This window comes from Oncorhynchus kisutch, linkage group LG15, assembly GCF_002021735.2.
Source record: "Oncorhynchus kisutch isolate 150728-3 linkage group LG15, Okis_V2, whole genome shotgun sequence".
NCBI lineage: Eukaryota > Metazoa > Chordata > Actinopteri > Salmoniformes > Salmonidae > Oncorhynchus > Oncorhynchus kisutch.
In genome coordinates, this window is record NC_034188.2 from 88,187,847 (window position 1) to 88,210,007 (window position 22,161).

General features: G+C 45.7%; 1 protein-coding gene and 1 long non-coding RNA gene across 2 annotated transcripts in view; both read left to right on the top strand.

The window, feature by feature from the left end:
- Window positions 1–13,362, top strand: part of si:ch211-167j9.5 (fibroblast growth factor receptor homolog 1) — a 32,943-nt gene extending 19,581 nt beyond the window's left edge. The window contains 5 exon segments of the mRNA XM_020503794.2: window positions 1,258–1,281; window positions 1,283–1,370; window positions 1,591–1,690; window positions 6,307–6,406; window positions 12,745–13,362. Of these exon segments, the coding sequence (XP_020359383.1) occupies window positions 1,258–1,281; window positions 1,283–1,370; window positions 1,591–1,690; window positions 6,307–6,406; window positions 12,745–12,852 (420 nt within the window). The 3' untranslated portion in view covers window positions 12,853–13,362.
- Window positions 13,363–17,080: 3,718 nt separating this feature from the next.
- Window positions 17,081–18,610, top strand: LOC116353552 (uncharacterized). Its single transcript, XR_004202962.1, has 3 exons — window positions 17,081–17,218; window positions 17,759–17,848; window positions 18,296–18,610. It is a non-coding gene; the product is annotated as an uncharacterized LOC116353552 (long non-coding RNA).
- Window positions 18,611–22,161: the final 3,551 nt, after the last annotated feature.

Consider the following 22,161-nt stretch of genomic DNA (forward strand, 5'->3'; position numbering starts at 1 on the left):
TAACCTCCAGTTACTGCTAACATGGGCTTAACCTCCAGTTACTGGCTAACATGGGCTAACCCCCAGTTACTGCTAACATGGGCTTAACCTCCAGTTACTGGCTAACATGGGCTAACCCCCAGTTACTGGCTAACATGGGCTAACCCCCAGTTACTGCTAACATGGGCTTAACCTCCAGTTACTGGCTAACATGGGCTAACCCCCAGTTACTGGCTAACATGGGCTAACCCCCAGTTACTGGCTAACATGGGCTAACCCCCAGTTACTGCTAACATGGGCTAACCCCCAGTTACTGGCTAACATGGGCTAACCCCCAGTTACTGCTAACATGGGCTAACCCCCAGTTACTGCTAACATGGGCTAACCCCCAGTTACTGCTAACATGGGCTAACCCCCAGTTACTGGCTAACATGGGCTAACCCCCAGTTACTGGCTAACATGGGCTAACCCCCAGTTACTGCTAACATGGGCTAACCCCCAGTTACTGGCTAACATGGGCTAACCCCCAGTTACTGGCTAACATGGGCTAACCCCCAGTTACTGGCTAACATGGGCTAACCCCCAGTTACTGCTAACATGGGCTAACCCCCAGTTACTGCTAACATGGGCTAACCCCCAGTTACTGGCTAACATGGGCTAACCCCCAGTTACTGGCTAACATGGGCTAACCCCCAGTTACTGGCTAACATGGGCTAACCCCCAGTTACTGGCTAACATGGGCTAACCCCCAGTTACTGGCTAACATGGGCTAACCCCCAGTTACTGGCTAACATGGGCTAACCCCCAGTTACTGCTAACATGGGCCCCATTTTCTCCTGAACACAATAGAGGCATGATACTTGTCCACATGATTAAGCATGTATTTAATGTAGCAACCCAAATGAGCATTTACTGACTTTTAGCTTGGTAGGGCAGTTTTTATTTAATTAATTTTTTTACCTTTATTTAACTAAGCAAGTCAGTTAAGAACAAATTCTTATTTTCAATGACGGCCTGGGAACAGTGGGTTAACTGCCTTGTTCAGGGGCAGAACGACAGATTTTGTACCTTGTCAGCTCGGGGGTTTGAACTTGCAACCTTCCAGTTACTAGTCTAACGCTCTAAGCACTAGGCTACCCTGCCGCCCCGGCTCAGATGACTGTACTGTAGCAAATTCATGGTAGGGGTGGGGGGGTTAGACTTAATCTTAATCTGTGATAATGGTCTCAGTGTGAGTTTTAAAGGGTGACTGTTTCCAATGTGTGGTTATGTGTATAGGAACGTGTGCCCCTACGCTGGTACCCCCCCCGAGTACTTCAGAACCAACTATTACAGCTTCAAGGGGGACGTGTGGGCATTTGGCATCGTGCTGTGGGAGATACAGACGTTTGGTGAGTTTCGTGTTCATAAACAATGGAAATAAAAACAATGTCTAACATCATTTACAAGCCTGTATAGTTGGCTACCCAGTGTCCATAAGGATGACAGGCCTGATATTTTGTATTTATCTAACCTTTTTATTTACCCAGATAAGTAAATAAGAAACTAATTCGAAAGTCAATGTATTTATAACACCTTGGACATAACACAGTGGGTACTTGTGGTTCCCAGGCACCTTACCATACCATGACTTGGAGACACCAGAGGCCGTCGTCTATCACATCTGTGCCGGTCTCAAGAACAAAGACCCCGAGGGCTGCAGGCCAGAGATGTAAGTGACCGTGACATCACTGATATTGTATCACAGACTGCATCACACCCGGCTGGTGATTGGGAGTATCATAGGGCGGCGTATCATTGGCCCAGCGTCGTTGGGAGTACCATAGGGCGGCGCATTATTGGCCCAGCGTCGTTGGGAGTACCATAGGGCGGCGCATTATTGGCCCAGCGTCGTTGGGAGTACCATAGGGCGGCGCATCATTGGCCCAGCGTCGTTGGGAGTACCATAGGGCGGCGCATCATTGGCCCAGCGTCGTCCGGGTTTGGCCGGTGTAGGCCGTCATTGTAAATAAGAATTTGTTCTTAACTGACTTGCCGAGTTAAATTAAATAAGTGAACATATTTGATAGTGTTGTGGTTACAGCAGCGACGGGGTCGTGTTCAGTAGGGCACAAAACCAAACTGTGTTCTTATTGGACAAGTTTAGGTAGGACCTCTATTTAACCCTAACCCTTATTGGACACGTTTAGGTAGGACCTCTATTTAACCCTAACCCTTATTGGACACGTTTAGGTAGGACCTCTATTTAACCCTAACCCTTATTGGACACGTTTAGGTAGGACCTCTATTTAACCCTAACCCTTATTGGACACGTTTAGGTAGGACCTCTATTTAACCCTAACCCTTATTGGACACGTTTAGGTAGGACCTCTATTTAACCCTAACCCTTATTGGACACGTTTAGGTAGGACCTCTATTTAACCCTAACCCTTATTGGACACGTTTAGGTAGGACCTCTATTTAACCCTAACCCTTATTGGACACGTTTAGGTAGGACCTCTATTTAACCCTAACCCTTATTGGACACGTTTAGGTAGGACCTCTATTTAACCCTAACCCTTATTGGACACGTTTAGGTAGGACCTCTATTTAACCCTAACCCTTATTGGACACGTTTAGGTAGGACCTCTATTTAACCCTAACCCTTATTGGACACGTTTAGGTAGGACCTCTATTTAACCCTAACCCTTATTGGACACGTTTAGGTAGGACCTCTATTTAACCCTAACCCTTATTGGACACGTTTAGGTAGGACCTCTATTTAACCCTAACCCTTATTGGACACGTTTAGGTAGGACCTCTATTTAACCCTAACCCTTATTGGACACGTTTAGGTAGGACCTCTATTTAACGCTAACCCTTATTGGACACGTTTAGGTAGGACCTCTATTTAACCCTAACCCTTATTGGACACGTTTAGGTAGGACCTCTATTTAACGCTAACCCTTATTGGACACGTTTAGGTAGGACCTCTATTTAACCCTAACCCTTATTGGACACGTTTAGGTAGGACCTCTATTTAACCCTAACCCTTATTGGACACGTTTAGGTAGGACCTCTATTTAACCCTAACCCTTATTGGACACGTTTAGGTAGGACCTCTATTTAACCCTAACCCTTATTGGACACGTTTAGGTAGGACCTCTACTTAACCCTAACCCTTATTGGACACGTTTAGGTAGGACCTCTATTTAACCCTAACCCTTATTGGACACGTTTAGGTAGGACCTCTATTTAACCCTAACCCTTATTGGACACGTTTAGGTAGGACCTCTATTTAACCCTAACCCTTATTGGACACGTTTAGGTAGGACCTCTATTTAACCCTAACCCTTATTGGACACGTTAGGTAGGACCTCTATTTAACCCTAACCCTTATTGGACACGTTTAGGTAGGACCTCTATTTAACCCTAACCCTTATTGGACACGTTTAGGTAGGACCTCTACTTAACCCTAACCCTTATTGGACACGTTTAGGTAGGACCTCTATTTAACCCTAACCCTTATTGGACACGTTTAGGTAGGACCTCTATTTAACGCTAACCCTTATTGGACACGTTTAGGTAGGACCTCTATTTAACCCTAACCCTTATTGGACACGTTTAGGTAGGACCTCTATTTAACCCTAACCCTTATTGGACACGTTTAGGTAGGACCTCTATTTAACCCTAACCCTTATTGGACACGTTTAGGTAGGACCTCTATTTAACCCTAACCCTTATTGGACACGTTTAGGTAGGACCTCTATTTAACCCTAACCCTTATTGGACACGTTTAGGTAGGACCTCTATTTAACCCTAACCCTTATTGGACACGTTTAGGTAGGACCTCTATTTAACCCTAACCCTTATTGGACACGTTTAGGTAGGACCTCTATTTAACCCTAACCCTTATTGGACACGTTTAGGTAGGACCTCTATTTAACCCTAACCCTTATTGGACACGTTTAGGTAGGACCTCTATTTAACCCTAACCCTTATTGGACACGTTTAGGTAGGACCTCTATTTAACCCTAACCCTTATTGGACACGTTTAGGTAGGACCTCTATTTAACCCTAACCCTTATTGGACACGTTTAGGTAGGACCTCTATTTAACGCTAACCCTTATTGGACACGTTTAGGTAGGACCTCTATTTAACCCTAACCCTTATTGGACACGTTTAGGTAGGACCTCTATTTAACGCTAACCCTTATTGGACACGTTTAGGTAGGACCTCTATTTAACCCTAACCCTTATTGGACACGTTTAGGTAGGACCTCTATTTAACCCTAACCCTTATTGGACACGTTTAGGTAGGACCTCTATTTAACCCTAACCCTTATTGGACACGTTTAGGTAGGACCTCTATTTAACCCTAACCCTTATTGGACACGTTTAGGTAGGACCTCTACTTAACCCTAACCCTTATTGGACACGTTTAGGTAGGACCTCTATTTAACCCTAACCCTTATTGGACACGTTTAGGTAGGACCTCTATTTAACCCTAACCCTTATTGGACACGTTTAGGTAGGACCTCTATTTAACCCTAACCCTTATTGGACACGTTTAGGTAGGACCTCTATTTAACCCTAACCCTTATTGGACACGTTTAGGTAGGACCTCTATTTAACCCTAACCCTTATTGGACACGTTTAGGTAGGACCTCTATTTAACCCTAACCCTTATTGGACACGTTTAGGTAGGACCTCTACTTAACCCTAACCCTTATTGGACACGTTTAGGTAGGACCTCTATTTAACCCTAACCCTTATTGGACACGTTTAGGTAGGACCTCTATTTAACGCTAACCCTTATTGGACACGTTTAGGTAGGACCTCTATTTAACCCTAACCCTTATTGGACACGTTTAGGTAGGACCTCTATTTAACCCTAACCCTTATTGGACACGTTTAGGTAGGACCTCTATTTAACCCTAACCCTTATTGGACACGTTTAGGTAGGACCTCTATTTAACCCTAACCCTTATTGGACACGTTTAGGTAGGACCTCTATTTAACCCTAACCCTTATTGGACACGTTTAGGTAGGATCTCTATTTAACCCTAACCCTTATTGGACACGTTTAGGTAGGACCTCTTTACTTAACCCTAACCCTTATTGGACACGTTTAGGTAGGACCTCTTTATTTAACCCTAACCCTTATTGGACACGTTTAGGTAGGACCTCTTTGTTTAACCCTAACCCTTATTGGACACGTTTAGGTAGGACCTCTATTTAACCCTAACCCTTATTGGACACGTTTAGGTAGGACCTCTTTATTTAACCCTAACCCTTATTGGACACGTTTAGGTAGGACCTCTATTTAACCCTAACCCTTATTGGACACGTTTAGGTAGGACCTCTATTTAACCCTAACCCTTATTGGACAAGTTCTGGTAGGACCTCTTTATTTAACCCTAACCCTTATTGGACACATTTAGGTAGGACCTCTTTACTTAACCCTAACCCTTATTGGACACGTTTAGGTAGGACCTCTTTCCTTAACCCTAACCCTTATTGGACAAATTTAGGTAGGACCTCTATTTAACCCTAACCCTTATTGGACAAGTTTAGGTAGGACCTCTATTTAACCCTAACCCTTATTGGACACGTTTAGGTAGGACCTCTATTTAACCCTAACCCTTATTGGACAAATTTAGGTAGGACCTCTTTATTTAACCCTAACCCTTATTGGACAAGTTCTGGTAGGACCTCTTTATTTAAAATAATGTCTCTTTCCTGAACACAACCCCTCTGTGGAATACTGGATGAAGCATTGAGTTTGAATGTATTCTAGGGCTTCGTCAGAAATGGCTCCCTATTCACTACATAGTGCACTACATTTGACCAGGGCCCATAGGGGTGCACTATATAGTGAACAGGGTGTCATTTGGGATGCGAACAAGCTCTCTCTGTCCCTCACTTTTTCTCTCTGTCCCTCACTTTTTCCCTCCCTCTCTCTCTCTCTATATCTCCCTCTCTCTCTCTCTGTCCCTCACTCTTTCTCCCTCCCTCCCTCCCTCCCTCCCTCCCTCCCTCCCTCCCTCCCTCCCTCCCTCCCTCCCTCCCTCCCTCCCTCCCTCCCTCCCTCCCTCTCTCTCTCTCTCTCTCTCTCTCTCTCTTTCTCTTTCTCTACTTCTCTCTCTCTCTCTACTTCTTTCTCTCTCTCTTTCTCTCTTTCTCTCTCCCTCTCTCGATCTCTCTCTCTCCTTCTCCCTCGATCTCGCTCCTTCTCCCTCTCTACTTCTCCCTCTCTCTACTTCTCTCTCTCTCCCTCGATCTCTCGCTCTCCTTCTCCCTCTCTCTTTCTCTCCCTCCCTCTCTCTCCCCCTCTCTCTCTCTCAGACTGCATTTAATGAGAAACTGCTGGATGGACCCCTACACTTCCAGGCCCTCCTTCTCAGACATAGTGAGAATCGTGGAGGACATCATGGAGAATGATTCAGTAAGCCACCTTCCATCCACCTCTTCCTCTTCTACTGTGGAGTTCTATGACAGTTAAACCCACAAGCAATACAATCTTCTAGCCTTTTGGATTCGTCTATAGCACCTTTTTTGAGTCGAGTTCACTGTCAAAAAAATTGTTTTTAAACATGGTTTAAAAAAAATGTTAGCCTATGTAACCTATTCAAAACACTACTGTAGTAATGAGGTCTGTGCAGTAGGCTAGGCTATAGGTAGGCTAGGCTATAGGTAGGCTAGGCTAGGCTATAGGTAGGCTAGGCTATAGGTAGGCTAGGCTAGGCTATAGGTAGGCTAGGCTATAGGTAGGCTAGGCTATAGGTAGGCTAGGCTATAGGTAGGCTAGGCTATAAGCCCAACACAGTAGGCTATAGGTAGGCTAGGCTATAGGTAGGCTAGGCTATAGGTAGGCTAGGCTATAGGTAGGCTAGGCTATAGGCCCAACACAGTAGGCTATAGGTAGGCTAGGCTATAGGTAGGCTAGGCTATAGGTAGGCTAGGCTATAGGCCCAACACAGTAGGCTATAGGTAGGCTAGGCTATAGGTAGGCTAGGCTATAGGTAGGCTAGGCTATAGGTAGGCTAGGCTATAGGCCCAACACATTATCACCACATATTGGCTTTGATTGAATTGCCCTGCAATGCATTGCTGTTCTTCTGAAACCATTTTTAAGGTTATGATCACACCGGTAATCAGCTGTTGTATTACTGGTGAGGCACCGCTTTGTGAACATTTATATCATTAGCTTTATATTTTACTGGGCTGATGGTGCCTGCGTCTGATGGTCAGTTTCAGCAGAGGGAGGGAGAGAGCAGCAGACTGAGGGTCAGTCTCAGCAGAGGGAGGGAGAGAGAGAGCAGCAGACTGAGGGTCAGTCTCAGCAGAGGGAGGGAGAGAGAGAGCAGCAGACTGAGGGTCAGTCTCAGCGGAGGGAGGGAGAGAGCAGCAGACTGAGGGTCAGTCTCAGCAGAGGGAGGGAGAGAGAGAGCAGCAGACTGAGGGGTCCGTCTCAGCGGAGGGAGGGAGGGAGGGAGAGAGCAGCAGACTGAGGGGTCAGTCTCAGCAGAGGGAGGGAGAGAGCAGCAGACTGAGGGATCAGTCTCAGCGGAGGGAGGGAGGGAGAGAGCAGCAGACTGAGGGTCAGTCTCCGCGGAGGGAGAGAGAGAGCAGCAGACTGAGGGTCAGTCTCAGCGGAGGGAGGGAGAGAGCAGCAGACTGAGGGTCAGTCTCAGCGGAGGGAGGGAGGGAGAGAGCAGCAGACTGAGGGGTCAGTCTCAGCGGAGGGAGGGGGGGAGAGAGCAGCAGACTGAGGGTCAGTCTCAGCGGAGGGAGGGGGGGGAGAGAGCAGCAGACTGAGGGTCAGTCTCCGCAGAGGGAGGGAGAGCAGCAGACTGAGGGTCAGTCTCAGCGGAGGGAGGGAGCAGCAGACTGAGGGTCAGTCTCAGCAGAGGGAGGGAGAGAGCAGCAGACTGAGGGTCAGTCTCAGCAGAGGGAGGGAGGGAGAGAGCAGCAGACTGAGGGGTCAGTCTCAGCTGAGGGAGGGAGGGAGAGAGCAGCAGACTGAGGGTCAGTCTCCGCAGAGGGAGGGAGAGAGCAGCAGACTGAGGGTCAGTCTCAGCGGAGGGAGGGAGCAGCAGACTGAGGGTCAGTCTCAGCAGAGGGAGGGAGAGAGCAGCAGACTGAGGGTCAGTCTCAGCAGAGGGAGGGAGAGAGCAGCAGACTGAGGGTCAGTCTCAGCGGAGGGAGGGAGGGAGAGAGCAGCAGACTGAGGGTCAGTCTCAGCGGAGGGAGAGAGAGAGCAGCAGACTGAGGGGTCCGTCTCAGCGGAGGGAGGGAGGGAGAGAGCAGCAGACTGAGAGGTCAGTCTCAGCGGAGGGAGGGAGAGAGTAGCAGACTGAGGGTCAGTCTCAGCGGAGGGAGGGAGAGAGCAGCAGACTGAGGGTCAGTCTCAGCGGAGGGAGGGAGGGAGGGAGAGAGCAGCAGACTGAGGGGTCAGTCTCAGCGGAGGGAGGGAGGGAGGGAGAGGGCAGCAGACTGAGGGTCAGTCTCAGCGGAGGGAGGGAGCAGCAGACTGAGGGTCAGTCTCAGCAGAGGGAGGGAGAGAGCAGCAGACTGAGGGTCAGTCTCAGCAGAGGGAGGGAGAGAGCAGCAGACTGAGGGTCAGTCTCAGCAGAGGGAGGGAGAGAGCAGCAGACTGAGGGTCAGTCTCAGCGGAGGGAGGGAGGGAGCAGCAGACTTAGGGTCAGTCTCCGCGGAGGGAGGGAGAGAGCAGCAGACTGAGGGTCAGTCTCAGCGGAGGGAGGGAGAGAGCAGCAGACTGAGGGTCAGTCTCCACGGAGGGAGGGAGAGAGCAGCAGACTGAGGGTTCAGTCTCAGCGGAGGGAGGGAGGGAGAGAGCAGCAGACTGAGGGTCAGTCTCCGCGGAGGGAGGGAGAGAGCAGCAGACTGAGGGTCAGTCTCAGCGGAGGGAGGGAGGGAGAGAGCAGCAGACTGAGGGTCAGTCTCAGCGGAGGGAGGGAGAGAGCAGCAGACTGAGGGTCAGTCTCAGCGGAGGGAGGGAGAGAGCCTCAGACTGAGGGGTCAGTCTCAGCGGAGGGAGGGAGGGAGAGAGCAGCAGACTGAGGGTCAGTCTCAGCGGAGGGAGGGAGGGAGAGAGCCTCAGACTGAGGGGTCAGTCTCAGCGGAGGGAGGGAGAGAGCACCAGACTGAGGGGTCCGCCTCTCAACATCCCTCCTCTCTCCTCCACTGACACTGACCAATAAAGGGACACAGTCTTCAGGAAGTTTGTGAAACTCGAGTCGCACTGCATTATTTTTTGCCTCGTGCAGAAATTCATTAACAGAGAAAGTGAAATATTCTTCAATGTAAAAAAAGACTCAAGCCGTTAGTAACAACAAGACAAGCCTGTCGATTACACTTTGGGACTCATTCATTACAGCTGCAGTGCTTGTTGTAGCACTGAGTGGAAATAGGAAGAACGCTAATTTTATGGCTTAATAAAAGTGTTGACAGTGCTGAGTAAAAAGGTTAAACATGAAGTCACTCGTAAAAACAGCAGCTGTTTGCTGTATTCGTTGACATTTAATAAAAACAAATGTTGCCTTTATTTAACGAGGCAAGTCAGTTAAGAACAAATTCTTATTTTCAATGACGGCCTATGAACAGTGGGTTAACTGCCTTGTTCAGGGGCAGAACGACAGATTTCTACCTTGTCAGCTCGGGGATTCAATTTAGCGACCTTTCGGTTACTAGTCCAACGCTCTAACCACTAGACTACCTGCCTCTAACCACTAGACTACCTGCCTCTAACCACTAGACTACCTGCCTCTAACCACTAGACTACCTGCCTCTAACCACTAGACTACCTGCCTCTAACCACTAGACTACCTGCCTCTAACCACTAGACTACCTGCCTCTAACCACTAGACTACCTGCCTCTAACCACTAGACTACCTGCCTCTAACCACTAGACTACCTGCCTCTAACCACTAGACTACCTGCCTCTAACCACTAGACTACCTGTCTCTAACCACTAGACTACCTGTCTCTAACCACTAGACTACCTGCCTCTAACCACTAGACTACCTGCCTCTAACCACTAGACTACCTGCCTCTAACCACTAGGCTACCTGCCTCTAACCACTAGACTACCTGCCTCCTCTAACCACTAGACTACCTGCCTCCTCTAACCACTAGACTACCTGCCTCCTCTAACCACTAGGCTACCTGCCTCCTCTAACCACTAGGCTACCTGCCTCCTCTAACCACTAGGCTACCTGCCTCTAAGCACTAGGCTACCTGCCTCTAACCACTAGGCTACCTGCCTCTAACCACTAGGCTGCCTGCCTCTAACCACTAGGCTACCTGCCTCCTCTAACCACTAGGCTACCTGCCTCTAACCACTAGGCTACCTGCCTCTAACCACTAGGCTACCTGCCTCTAACCACTAGGCTACCTGCCTCTAACCACTAGGCTGCCTGCCTCTAACCACTAGGCTGCCTGCCTCTAACCACTAGGCTACCTGCCTCTAACCACTAGGCTACCTGCCTCTAACCACTAGGCTACCTGCCTCTAACCACTAGGCTGCCTGCCTCTAACCACTAGGCTACCTGCCTCTAACCACTAGACTACCTGCCTCTAACAAATAGGCTACCTGCCTCTAACCACTAGACTACCTGCCTCCTCTAACCACTAGACTACCTGCCTCCTCTAACCACTAGGCTACCTGCCTCCTCTAACCACTAGGCTACCTGCCTCCTCTAACCACTAGGCTACCTGCCTCTAACCACTAGGCTACCTGCCTCCTCTAACCACTAGGCTACCTGCCTCTAACCACTAGGCTACCTGCCTCTAACCACTAGGCTGCCTGCCTCTAACCACTAGGCTACCTGCCTCTAACCACTAGGCTGCCTGCCTCCTCTAACCACTAGGCTGCCTGCCTCTAACCACTAGGCTGTCTGCCTCTAACCACTAGGCTACCTGCCTCTAACCACTAGGCTACCTGCCTCCTCTAACCACTAGACTACCTGCCTCTAACCACTAGACTACCTGCCTCTAACCACTAGACTACCTGCCTCTAACCACTAGGCTACCTGCCTCTAACCACTAGACTACCTGCCTCTAACCACAGTATCAACTTAGCTTTGTTTTGCTCCTGCTGCGTTACTGCAGACACGGTAATCTGAGCCATCCGATTGGCCAGTGGTAGGTCCATAGTGCACTTGATTTGCTCCCCCTGGGAATGCAGTTTGTAACTACCCTGCGCACAAGGCAGCTGAAACGGCTGCAACTATCGTCAAAATCGCAAAGACAAGTCAAAAAATATATAATAAATAGGAACACAAGGCTTATCGTTGGGTTTTTACAGAAATGTTTGGCGATTTGAACTGTTGGTGACTACCGGTCTATAGGATTCTAGTTCAATGGTTGAACCTTTCACCTCTCTCTCTCTGATCGAATAGAATAGTGTGGTTAATCTCTCTGATCATGTGGTCCATCCCAATAGAATAGTGTGGTTAATCTCTCTGATCATGTGGTCCATCCCAATAGAATAGTGTGGTTAATCTCTCTGATCATGTGGTCCATCCCAATAGAATAGAGTGGTTAATCTCTCTGATCATGTGGTCCATCCCAATAGAATAGTGTGGTTAATCTCTCTGATCATGTGGTCCATCCCAATAGAATAGTGTGGTTAATCTCTCTGATCATGTGGTCCATCCCAATAGAATAGTGTGGGTAATCTCTCTGATCATGTGGTCCATCCCAATAGAATAGTGTGGTTAATCTCTCTGATCATGTGGTCCATCCCAATAGAATAGTGTGGTTAATCTCTCTGATCATGTGGTCCATCCCAATAGAATAGTGTGGTTAATCTCTCTGATCATGTGGTCCATCCCAATAGAATAGTGTGGTTAATCTCTCTGATCATGTGGTCCATCCCAATAGAATAGTGTGGGTAATCTCTCTGATCATGTGGTCCATCCCAATAGAATAGTGTGGTTAATCTCTCTGATCATGTGGTCCATCCCAATAGAATAGTGTGGTTAATCTCTCTGATCATGTGGTCCATCCCAATAGAATAGTGTGGTTAATCTCTCTGATCATGTGGTCCATCCCAATAGAATAGTGTGGTTAATCTCTCTGATCATGTGGTCCATCCCAATAGAATAGTGTGGTTAATCTCTCTGATCATGTGGTCCATCCCAATAGAATAGTGTGGTTAATCTCTCTGATCATGTGGTCCATCCCAATAGAATAGTGTGGTTAATCTCTCTGATCATGTGGTCCATCCCAATAGAATAGTGTGGTTAATCTCTCTGATCATGTGGTCCATCCCAATAGAATAGTGTGGTTAATCTCTCTGATCATGTGGTCCATCCCAATAGAATAGTGTGGTTAATCTCTCTGATCATGTGGTCCATCCCAATAGAATAGTGTGGTTAATCTCTCTGATCATGTGGTCCATCCCAATAGAATAGTGTGGTTAATCTCTCTGATCATGTGGTCCATCCCAATAGAATAGTGTGGTTAATCTCTCTGATCATGTGGTCCATCCCAATAGAATAGTGTGGTTAATCTCTCTGATCATGTGGTCCATCCCAATAGAATAGTGTGGTTAATCTCCTCACCTCTTTACCTTCATCTGAAATTAAAAAAGGTGGACAGACTATAGACAGTAAAACTTCCTGTAGGCATCCTGTGGGTTACACCTGTCCTGTGACTGTAGAACCCCAGCAGGGGCCCCCACAGCAGTAGCATGATCCAGATACATAGACCGATTTGCGTAGGGCTTCTTTTATTGAAGTGAACATCTCTTTGTAGGATTACGTGGATGTGGAGAACCCAAGACTTCTAGAAACGGGAGAGACGGACAGCCGCGACTCAAAAAGCATCAAACAGTACATCCCGACGTTGACAACTCAGCTTTGAGATGATGCTGTACCTAAACGGAACATATTCGATACCTGGAATTGATAATGAAGTCAACAATGTGAAGCTACTATCTCGTGGTCATTTCAAATAATTTGAAATGAGATATTTTGTTAATTATACATTTTCTTAATGGCGCTACTGCCACTTGTGTAAATAACCTGTAAGAAGTAATAATGACTTGTGTAATATTTCAGGAAATACAATTTTTATTCATCACAAAAAAAATGGGGGTTGTTTAATAATAACAGTGATTTATTGGCTGGGTCATCTTGGACCAAGGAGTATTAGCACTCAATGCTTGCATCCAAAATGGAACACTATTCCCTATATAGTGCACTCTTTTTGACCAGAGCCCTATGGGGTAAATAGTGCATTATATTGGGAATAGTGTGCCATTTTGGGAAGTGCACAATGACAAAAGTGGAAGTTCTTGTTGAGCAGCTTTGTACTCTTAACTGCACAATGAATTTCCCTGCTGGGACAATAAAGTCTGAATTCAACAACCAATTGGGACTGGTCTCTTTTAATACTGTTGTAAACGCAATGTAGACACACCAGGATCAGTAAACCTCACACCTTGGCCCCCTCGAACAGGAGTCATTTCACAGTATGACTTTATCCCAAATGGCCCCCTATTCCCTACATAGTGCACTACTTTTGATAAGAGCCCTATGGGCCCTGGTCAAAAGTGTTTTTCATTGTTTTATTTCACCTTTATTTAACCAGGTAGGCTAGTTGAGAACACCTTTATTTAACCAGGTAGGCTAGTTGAGAACACCTTTATTTAACCAGGTAGGCTAGTTGAGAACACCTTTATTTAACCAGGTAGGCTAGTTGAGAACACCTTTATTTAACCAGGTAGGCTAGTTGAGAACACCTTTATTTAACCAGGTAGGCCAGGTGAGAACAAGTTCTCATTTACAACTGCGACCTGGCCAAGATAAAGCAAAGCAGGTCGACACATACAACAACACCTTTTCAACTCTCTTTTTTTTAGCTAAGGATCCAATTGGTTAAGGTGTGTTATGACAACCTTCAAAACAATGTTAAATGAGGACCGTATTATTCTGAAAATACAGTAGGTACGTACGTATACTACAGTACAAGTATATGCATGGAGTTTTGAGTGGGTGCTTGATTGGTAGTTAGATAGGTAGTTTGATTGGGACTTAGCTCGGTAGTTTGATTGGTAGGTAGATAGCTCGGTAGTTTGATTGGTAGTTAAAATGGGAGTTAGCTCGGTAGTTTGATTGCTAGTTAGCTCGGTAATTTGATTGCTAGTTAGCTCGGTAGTTTGATTGCTAGTTAGCTCGGTAGTTTGATTGCTAGTTAGCTCGGTAGTTTGATTGCTAGTTAAAATGGGAGTTAGCTCGGTAGTTTGATTGGTAGGTAGATAGCTCGGTAGTTTGATTGCTAGTTAGCTCGGTAGTTTGATTGCTAGTTAGCTCGGTAGTTTGATTGCTAGTTAGCTCGGTAGTTTGATTGCTAGTTAGCTCGGTAGTTTGATTGGTAGGTAGATAGCTCTGTAGTTTGATTGCTAGTTAGATAGCTCGGTAGTTTGATTGCTAGTTAGATAGCTCGGTAGTTTGATTGCTAGTTAGATAGCTCGGTAGTTTGATTGCTAGTTAGCTCGGTAGTTTGATTGCTAGTTAGCTCGGTAGTTTGATTGCTAGTTAGCTCGGTAGTTTGATTGCTAGTTAGCCTGGTAGTTTGATTGCTAGTTAGCTCGGTAGTTTGATTGGTAGGTAGATAGCTCTGTAGTTTGATTGCTAGTTAGATAGCTCGGTAGTTTGATTGCTGGTTAGCTCGGTAGTTTGATTGCTAGTTAGCTCGGTAGTTTGATTGCTAGTTAGCTCGGTAGTTTGATTGCTAGTTAGCTCGGTAGTTTGATTGCTAGTTAGCTCGGTAGTTTGGTAGCTAGTTAGCTCGGTAGTTTGATTGGTAGCTAGTTAGCTCGGTAGTTTGATTGGTAGCTAGTTAGCTCGGTAGTTTGATTGGTAGCTAGTTAGCTCGGTAGTTTGATTGCTAGTTAGCTCGGTAGTTTGATTGCTAGTTAGCTCGGTAGTTTGATTGCTAGTTAGCTCGGTAGTTTGATTGGTAGTTAGCTCGGTAGTTTGATTGCTAGTTTGATTGCTAGTTAGCGAGGTGATGCATGTTCTGGATGTTGCTTCAAAAACACTGAGTTGTGGTGTATAATACATTACACAGTGCCAATGTTTGCCTGAAGATTCATCTTGAATTAAATATGGCTGATATATTGATCGCTCCGTTCATCACATCATGGAGAAGAAACGTTAGTGGGCTTGGCGTTTGGCCGGAGGGGATGGGTAGCCAGGTAATATCTATGGCTGTGTTTACACATGTTGCCCGAGGCCACGTTGCCCTGCTCAGACGTTGCATGCATCAGCCAATGATTGCGTGCCAGGTCATCGACTGACAGATTGCTGTAACATTTGATGTTGTCAGCTGATAGGTAAATACTCATCCAGGCTCCCCCTTTTTGTCTATTGCAAAACGTTTTGCAACAAACTGTTTACTCCAAACGGAAAACGCTTTGCAACAAAAACTAGTTTCTATTGGACATGCCTTTTGCACACAATGTATATAGACTCTTTTAAAAAAAATTGTATGTAATTTTTTTTCTACTGTGTTATTGACTTGTTTATTGTTTACTCCATGTGTAACTGTGTTGCTGTCTGTTCACACTGCTATGATTTATCTTGGCCAGGTCGCAGTTGTAAATGAGAACTTGTTCTCAACTAGCCTACCTGGTTAAATAAAGGTGAAATAAATTAAAAAAAACATAAAAATGCAGGTATGTCCCTTCCCGTTTCATACGTTTTGCGGTTTTCGTGGCAAGACGTAATGAATACACCCCAGATATTTTTCGTCAAAATACCAATTATTGGAAGAAGAAAAAAATCTAAATTGGGCTGCCTGTGTAAACGCAGCCTAAATACCCTCATTGTCTTATGTCCATAGCGTGTCAATACCACCTGCACTGATTGGTTGAGGGACAATGACATAATCTATGGTTTCAACTATATTTGGTTGCTATGGTAATAGGCAGCTGCATAGTTGGTTAGTAAATCAGCTACCTGCTCCTCAGGGGACCATTTTATAGGGAGCAAGTGTACGTCTGGCTGCAAAGAACTAGGTCACAGATGTAAATGAGAACTTGTTCTCAACTGGCCTACCTGGTTAAATAAATCAAATAAACTAGGCCTACGGCAGCCATTGTTGTTTGTTTACATCTTTCTGAACGCACCAAAGATGGTGGAGAAATGAAAAGTTCACTCAGGCCGTTTACCATTGAAAAAAAAAAATCTGTTCCGTTCTACTTAACTGGGTGTGACTCCCATAAACACCAATGCAATAGCTGCTGGGTCTGGTCGACTTAGTTCATTGACTTTCATTAAACCAGAAACAAAACTGCGAGTGGGGTGTCTCGCTCCCTCTTCCGTCTCTGATAAATCCCATACTTTAATTGGTCTCTGGCTCCCCCCTGTGGATACACTTGTAGACAGTGTGCAGTAGGCTACACAGTTAATATACTATATATGTATTCTACGTGTGTGTGGACTCCCATTTGACTAAGTCCTCAATGCAAAGTCCAATGAACGTATTGGGTTGCACCTGTACAGCTGTAGCTACCACATACCTGGTGGACATGTCGGGTAGCCACACTATTTACAAGCACAAAGTCATAAACCCTGCCTATAGGGGTTATATATTTACAGGAAAACTGTTTATAAAATGTTTCTAATTAAAATGTGATTTTAAACCTAACCTTAACCACACTACTAACCTTATGCTTACCCCTTACCTTACTTTTTTTTCGTGAATTTTTACAATCTAGCCCATTTTGACTCTATGGCGGTGCGATCTAGTGGAATCTTGTCGCCAGCGTGGTAGAAGGAACAATTACTTTTTTCTGCGTCAGAGAGTTCCCTGTGACGTCAGTTGAAAGAGCAATTCCACTAACTGGGAACTCGGAAATCTCCGATTTCAGTGCGTTCACGACATCTGACACTTCAGGGCAAAAAACGCGCTCCGACTGATAAAAAAAATAGTTTTGAACGGTTATCCAACTCGGCATTTCAACCCCCCCCCCCCCCCAGTTGTCTTTAAATACTGTAATATGAGTTCATAAATAAATGTCGAATATATATATATATATATTTGAGATATTTTCACTATTTTGTAGCTAGAGGTCGCTGAACGGTTGCATCATATTTGTTCCGTTAATGAGGCGCTGTCTGATCTGGAAACGCAAAAACAGGATGACAATTCAGATTACCTTGGTGACAGCCAATAGTAATTGACGGATTATGGAACAAGAAGTTTTGGCCCAACATCACAGGTGAGACAAATACTTTCTGTTGCTTGGTGGCAATGATCATTCTTCCAGAGACCAAACGCTAGTGTAACGTATAGTAAGCAAGAAGCTACATTAAATGTTTCATAATGTAGTATTAGTTGTACAATTTACTGTAAAAGGAGGACTAATTTGTAACAGTATTTTAGATTTTTATCCCCCCTAAGAGTCCTTATACTTTCTGCTTGGACTGTGTTCAACAATCCACCAGGGTTTTCTCTCCACCGACTCAATCTCTGTCATTCTAGATGGTGAATAATCTTCAAACCCATGTTTAAACATCAAATATAATGCTAAATATTCCCATGATTTGTGATATGTCTACTTTTAACAGTAGTCCAAGGGTTTGTATGCATATTCCATTTGCCACAACAGTTGACACTTTACAGCAGACTCAACTCAATGTTAAAAATCGCGTTACAATTTAACGTCCAGTTGCACCGGTGTATATTTATGCTTATTGAACAGTAGGCCACCTGTATCATAGGCTACACATTAACATGTGTAGTTCCCTCTGTTGTCCAGGGCTGGATGGATGGATAGCTCAGACCTGGCTAGACGTAGTGACAGACAACCTTGGGGAGAAGAAGCATGGTGTGGAGTCAGCTGTACGAGGTAGGTAGGTTATGTGCCTTCAACACAGAGGCTGTGAGTCCCAAAATGCCACCTTATTCTCTATATAGTGCACTACTTTTGACCAGAGCCTTATGGGTCCTGGTCAAAAGTAATGCACTATATAGGGCCTAGTGTGCCATTGGTAGCCCACAAATGCACTGTGAACCATCATATCCTTCTCTCCACCCTCTCAGGCCTGGGAGTCCCAGGCTCCTCACACTTCTGGATTCCCTCCTACCTACCAGGTTGCTCCTACCAGGTGGCGTGGAGAGAATCTGTAACTAAACCACATACTCTTACTACTGGTGTCCCCCAGGGCTCGGTTCTAGGCCCTCTCCTCTTTTCTCTTAATAAGGCTCTGTCATATTCTCACACGGGCCCTATCATTGATATGCTGATGAAACAACTACTTTTCTCACCCCCCCCCCCCCCCCTTCTGACACCCAGGTGGCAACATGCATCTCTGTGTGCCTGACAGACATATCAGCTTGGATGTCATCCCACCACCTCAAGCTCAACCTCGACAAGACAGAGCTGCTCTTCCTCCCAGTCAAAGCCCGCCCACTCCAAGACCTCTCCATCACAGTTGACAACTCCATGCTGTCCCTCTCCCAGAGTTCAAAAAGCCTTGGTGAGACCCCTGCAAACATCAAAACAGTGACCCACTCCTGCAGGGTCAGGCTCTACAACAGCTATTCTCAAACTGGGGTACACGCAAGGCCGTCAGGTGTACGCCAAATAAAAAAATAAAAAATCACATTTTCTCCCAGGGGCTATACATTTGGGTGATGTCTTTTTCTCGCCTGAGTAGCCTCGTTTCACTGCCAAAAATCTAATTATACCATCTAGTGTTCAGCGAAATTACAACACAATGTCAAATACAAGTAGTCAAGTAATGAACATCCAATCACATTAACCGATACTCATCCAATCACATTAACCATTACTCATCCAATCACATTAACCGTTACTCATCCAATCACATTAACCGTTACTCATCCAATCACATTAACCGATACTCATCCAATCACATTAACCGATACTCTCTCACAGGAAACCTTCACTCTTGCGCAAACATTTAGAAACATGACAATTTGAAAAATTAGCCACATGAGTTTTTTTGAGCGAGAATAAAAGATGACTTTCGAGTAGTAAGACATGTATAAAAGCAACAGATCCCATTAATAAGAAGGGGCTAGAAGCGTCTTATATGGTGAGCTACCGAGTGGCTGGGACAGGGAAGCCCCATACTATTGTGGAGGACTTAATTCTCCCTGCTGCTGCATATATGGCTGGGACAATGCTGGGGGAAAAAGCCCCCAAAAAACTAAGACAATGCCTTCATCAAACAACACAATTTTTTCACAACGCATCAGTGACATGGCAGGAGATGTATTGAAACAATTACTGCTTCACATACAAGCCAGTGAATTCTATGCGTTACAGCTGGATGAGAACAGACGTGGCAGGGCTGGCACAGCTCCTGGTATATGTCTGTTACAGCTGGATGAGTCAACAGACGTGGCGGGCCTGGCACAGCTCCTGGTATATGTCTGTTACAGCTGGATGAGTCAACAGACGTGGTGGGCCTGGCACATGTCTGTTACAGCTGGATGAGTCAACAGACGTGGCGGGCCTGGCATACAGCTCCTGGTATATGTCTGTTACAGCTGGATGAGTTAACAGACGTGGCGGGCCTGGAACAGCTCCTGGTATATGTCTGTTACAGCTGGATGAGTCAGACGTGGCGGGCCTGGCACAGTTCCTGGTATATGTCTGTTACAGCTGGATGAGTCAACAGATGTGGCGGGCCTGGCACAGCTCCTGGTATATGTCTGTTACAGCTGGATGAGTTAACAGACGTGGCGGGCCTGGAACAGCTCCTGGTATATGTCTGTTACAGCTGGATGAGTCAGACGTGGCGGGCCTGGCACATGTCTGTTACAGCTGGATGAGTCAACAGACGTGGTGGGCCTGGCACAGCTCCTGGTATATGTCTGTTACTGCTGGATGAGTCAACAGACGTGGCGGGCCTGGCATACAGTATATTCGTTACGTTTATTGGGGGGGGGGGGGGATCAGTCTCTCTTTCTTTGCAATGTTGGGGCGGCAGGAAGCCTAGTGGTTAGAGTACTAACCGAAAGATTGCTAGATCGACTCCCCTAGCCGACAAGGTAAACATCTGTTCTGCCCCTGAACAAGGCAGTTAACCCACTGTTCCTAGACCGTCATTGTAAATAAGAATTTGTTCTTAACTGACATGCCTAGTTAAATATAGGTTAAAAAAAATATTTTTAAACTTGTTTGAGCCTTGATGTTAACTTTCAGTTGTGCATTTTTCTCAGTGTAATGACATGTTCACAACATAACCTGTCTAATGAGTGACTGCAAGACAACACATAATGAAAGATACAGTTTATTATGTAGGTCTTCGTATGACAGCGTCCATATAAAGTCCTGTTCTAGTTGGGCTGGATGGTGTCTTCAGTGGAGTGGAGTGGTGTGACCACGGTGCCCAGTGGAAGAGCAGCTCCACAGACAGTCCTCTGTGACCACGGTGCCCAGTGGAAGAGCAGCTCCACAGACAGTCCTCTGTGACCACGGTGCCCAGTGGAAGAGCAGCTCCACAGACAGTCCTCTGTGACCACGGTGCCCAGTGGAAGAGCAGCTCCAGACAGTCCTCTGGGACCACGGTGCCCAGTGGAAGAGCAGCTCCACAGACAGTCCTCTGTGGGTACAGGCCACCATGACTGTCTGCTGGAATTACACTGATGTAAACACACACACACTCTGTATCCCCTCCCCCTCTGTCTGGCTCTCCAGATATGGTGCGTTTGGGTTCACATTAAATACCTTACCAAAGATGAGGCGGAGGAACAGAGGGAGTGAAAATGACAGAACACTGCAGAACCCTGTTCTATGATACAGCATCAGGAACTCCTACTTTGCTGTACACCCGAAAAACAACCACATTCAATTAAAACGAGCCCTAAAAGACATAGTGAATAACTTCTGAATGGAAGTACACATCCTGCTGTGATTTCACTCTTTCTGTGCACTTAGCAAAAGCAATAATGAGATGAATGTGGTTGCACCACTTGAATGTTAACGTTGACTTTTTAAAGGACTGTATTTATACCAAATTTATTGAAAGTTGTGTTTTTTACATTTTTTTAACTGGTTTCAAAGTATTTGTTCTGATCTTGATCAGATCCTCCTGATATTTGTGTTTGTTGACCGGTATGAACAATTAAAAGACACTGAATGTGATCTGATCTTCCTGACCACCTCCGGAGGTAGTCACACGCATTGTGATCTGGACAGAGAAACCATTTTTACTGAACAAAAAATAAATAAAACGCAAATGAAACAGTTAATGATTTTTACTCAGTTACAATTCATATAAAAAGGGAAAATCAACTGAAATAAATTCATTCAAAATAAATCTATGGATTTCACATGACTGGGCAGGGGCACAGCCATGGGTGGGCTTAGAAGGTCCGAGGCCCACCCACTAGAACATGTTTCCCCACCCATAAAAGGGCTTTACGACAGACAGAAATGCTCTTCAGTTTCATCATCTGTCCGGGTGGCTCTCAGATAATGAAGCCGGGAAAAAATAAAATGTCTTGGCTCTTTTATTTCAGCTCATGAAACCAACACTTTACATGTTTAATAGATTGTTGATTCAGTATAAAAATCATAATTATTCCACCCACTAAATTCACTGACAAGTGGCACCATTGACAATAAATACAAAATTATTTTGGAAAGGTTGGCTGTGAAATTATTTGCATAAAAGGGGAAGGGACCAGGAAATCTGGTCACAACATTTCACCAAACCACACGACAAGTATCACTGGAGGCACAACCTGTTTGAGAAAGTATCACTGGAGGCACAACCTGTTTGAGAAAGTATCACTGGAGGCACAACCTGTTTGAGAAAGTATCACTGGAGGCACAACCTGTTTGAGAAAGTATCACTGGAGGCACAACCTGTTTGAGAAAGTATCACTGGAGGCACAACCTGTTTGAGAAAGTATCACTGGAGGCACAACCTGTTTGAGAAAGTATCACTGGAGGCACAACCTGTTTGAGAAAGTATCACTGGAGGCACAACCTGTTTGAGAAAGTATCACTGGAGGCACAACCTGTTTGAGAAAGTATCACTGGAGGCACAACCTGTTTGAGAAAGTATCACTGGAGGCACAACCTGTTTGAGAAAGTATCACTGGAGGCACAACCTGTTTGAGAAAGCATCCAGAGCTGTATTTTTGATACTGTAACGAATAAATAAAGAGTTGTGGACTGGA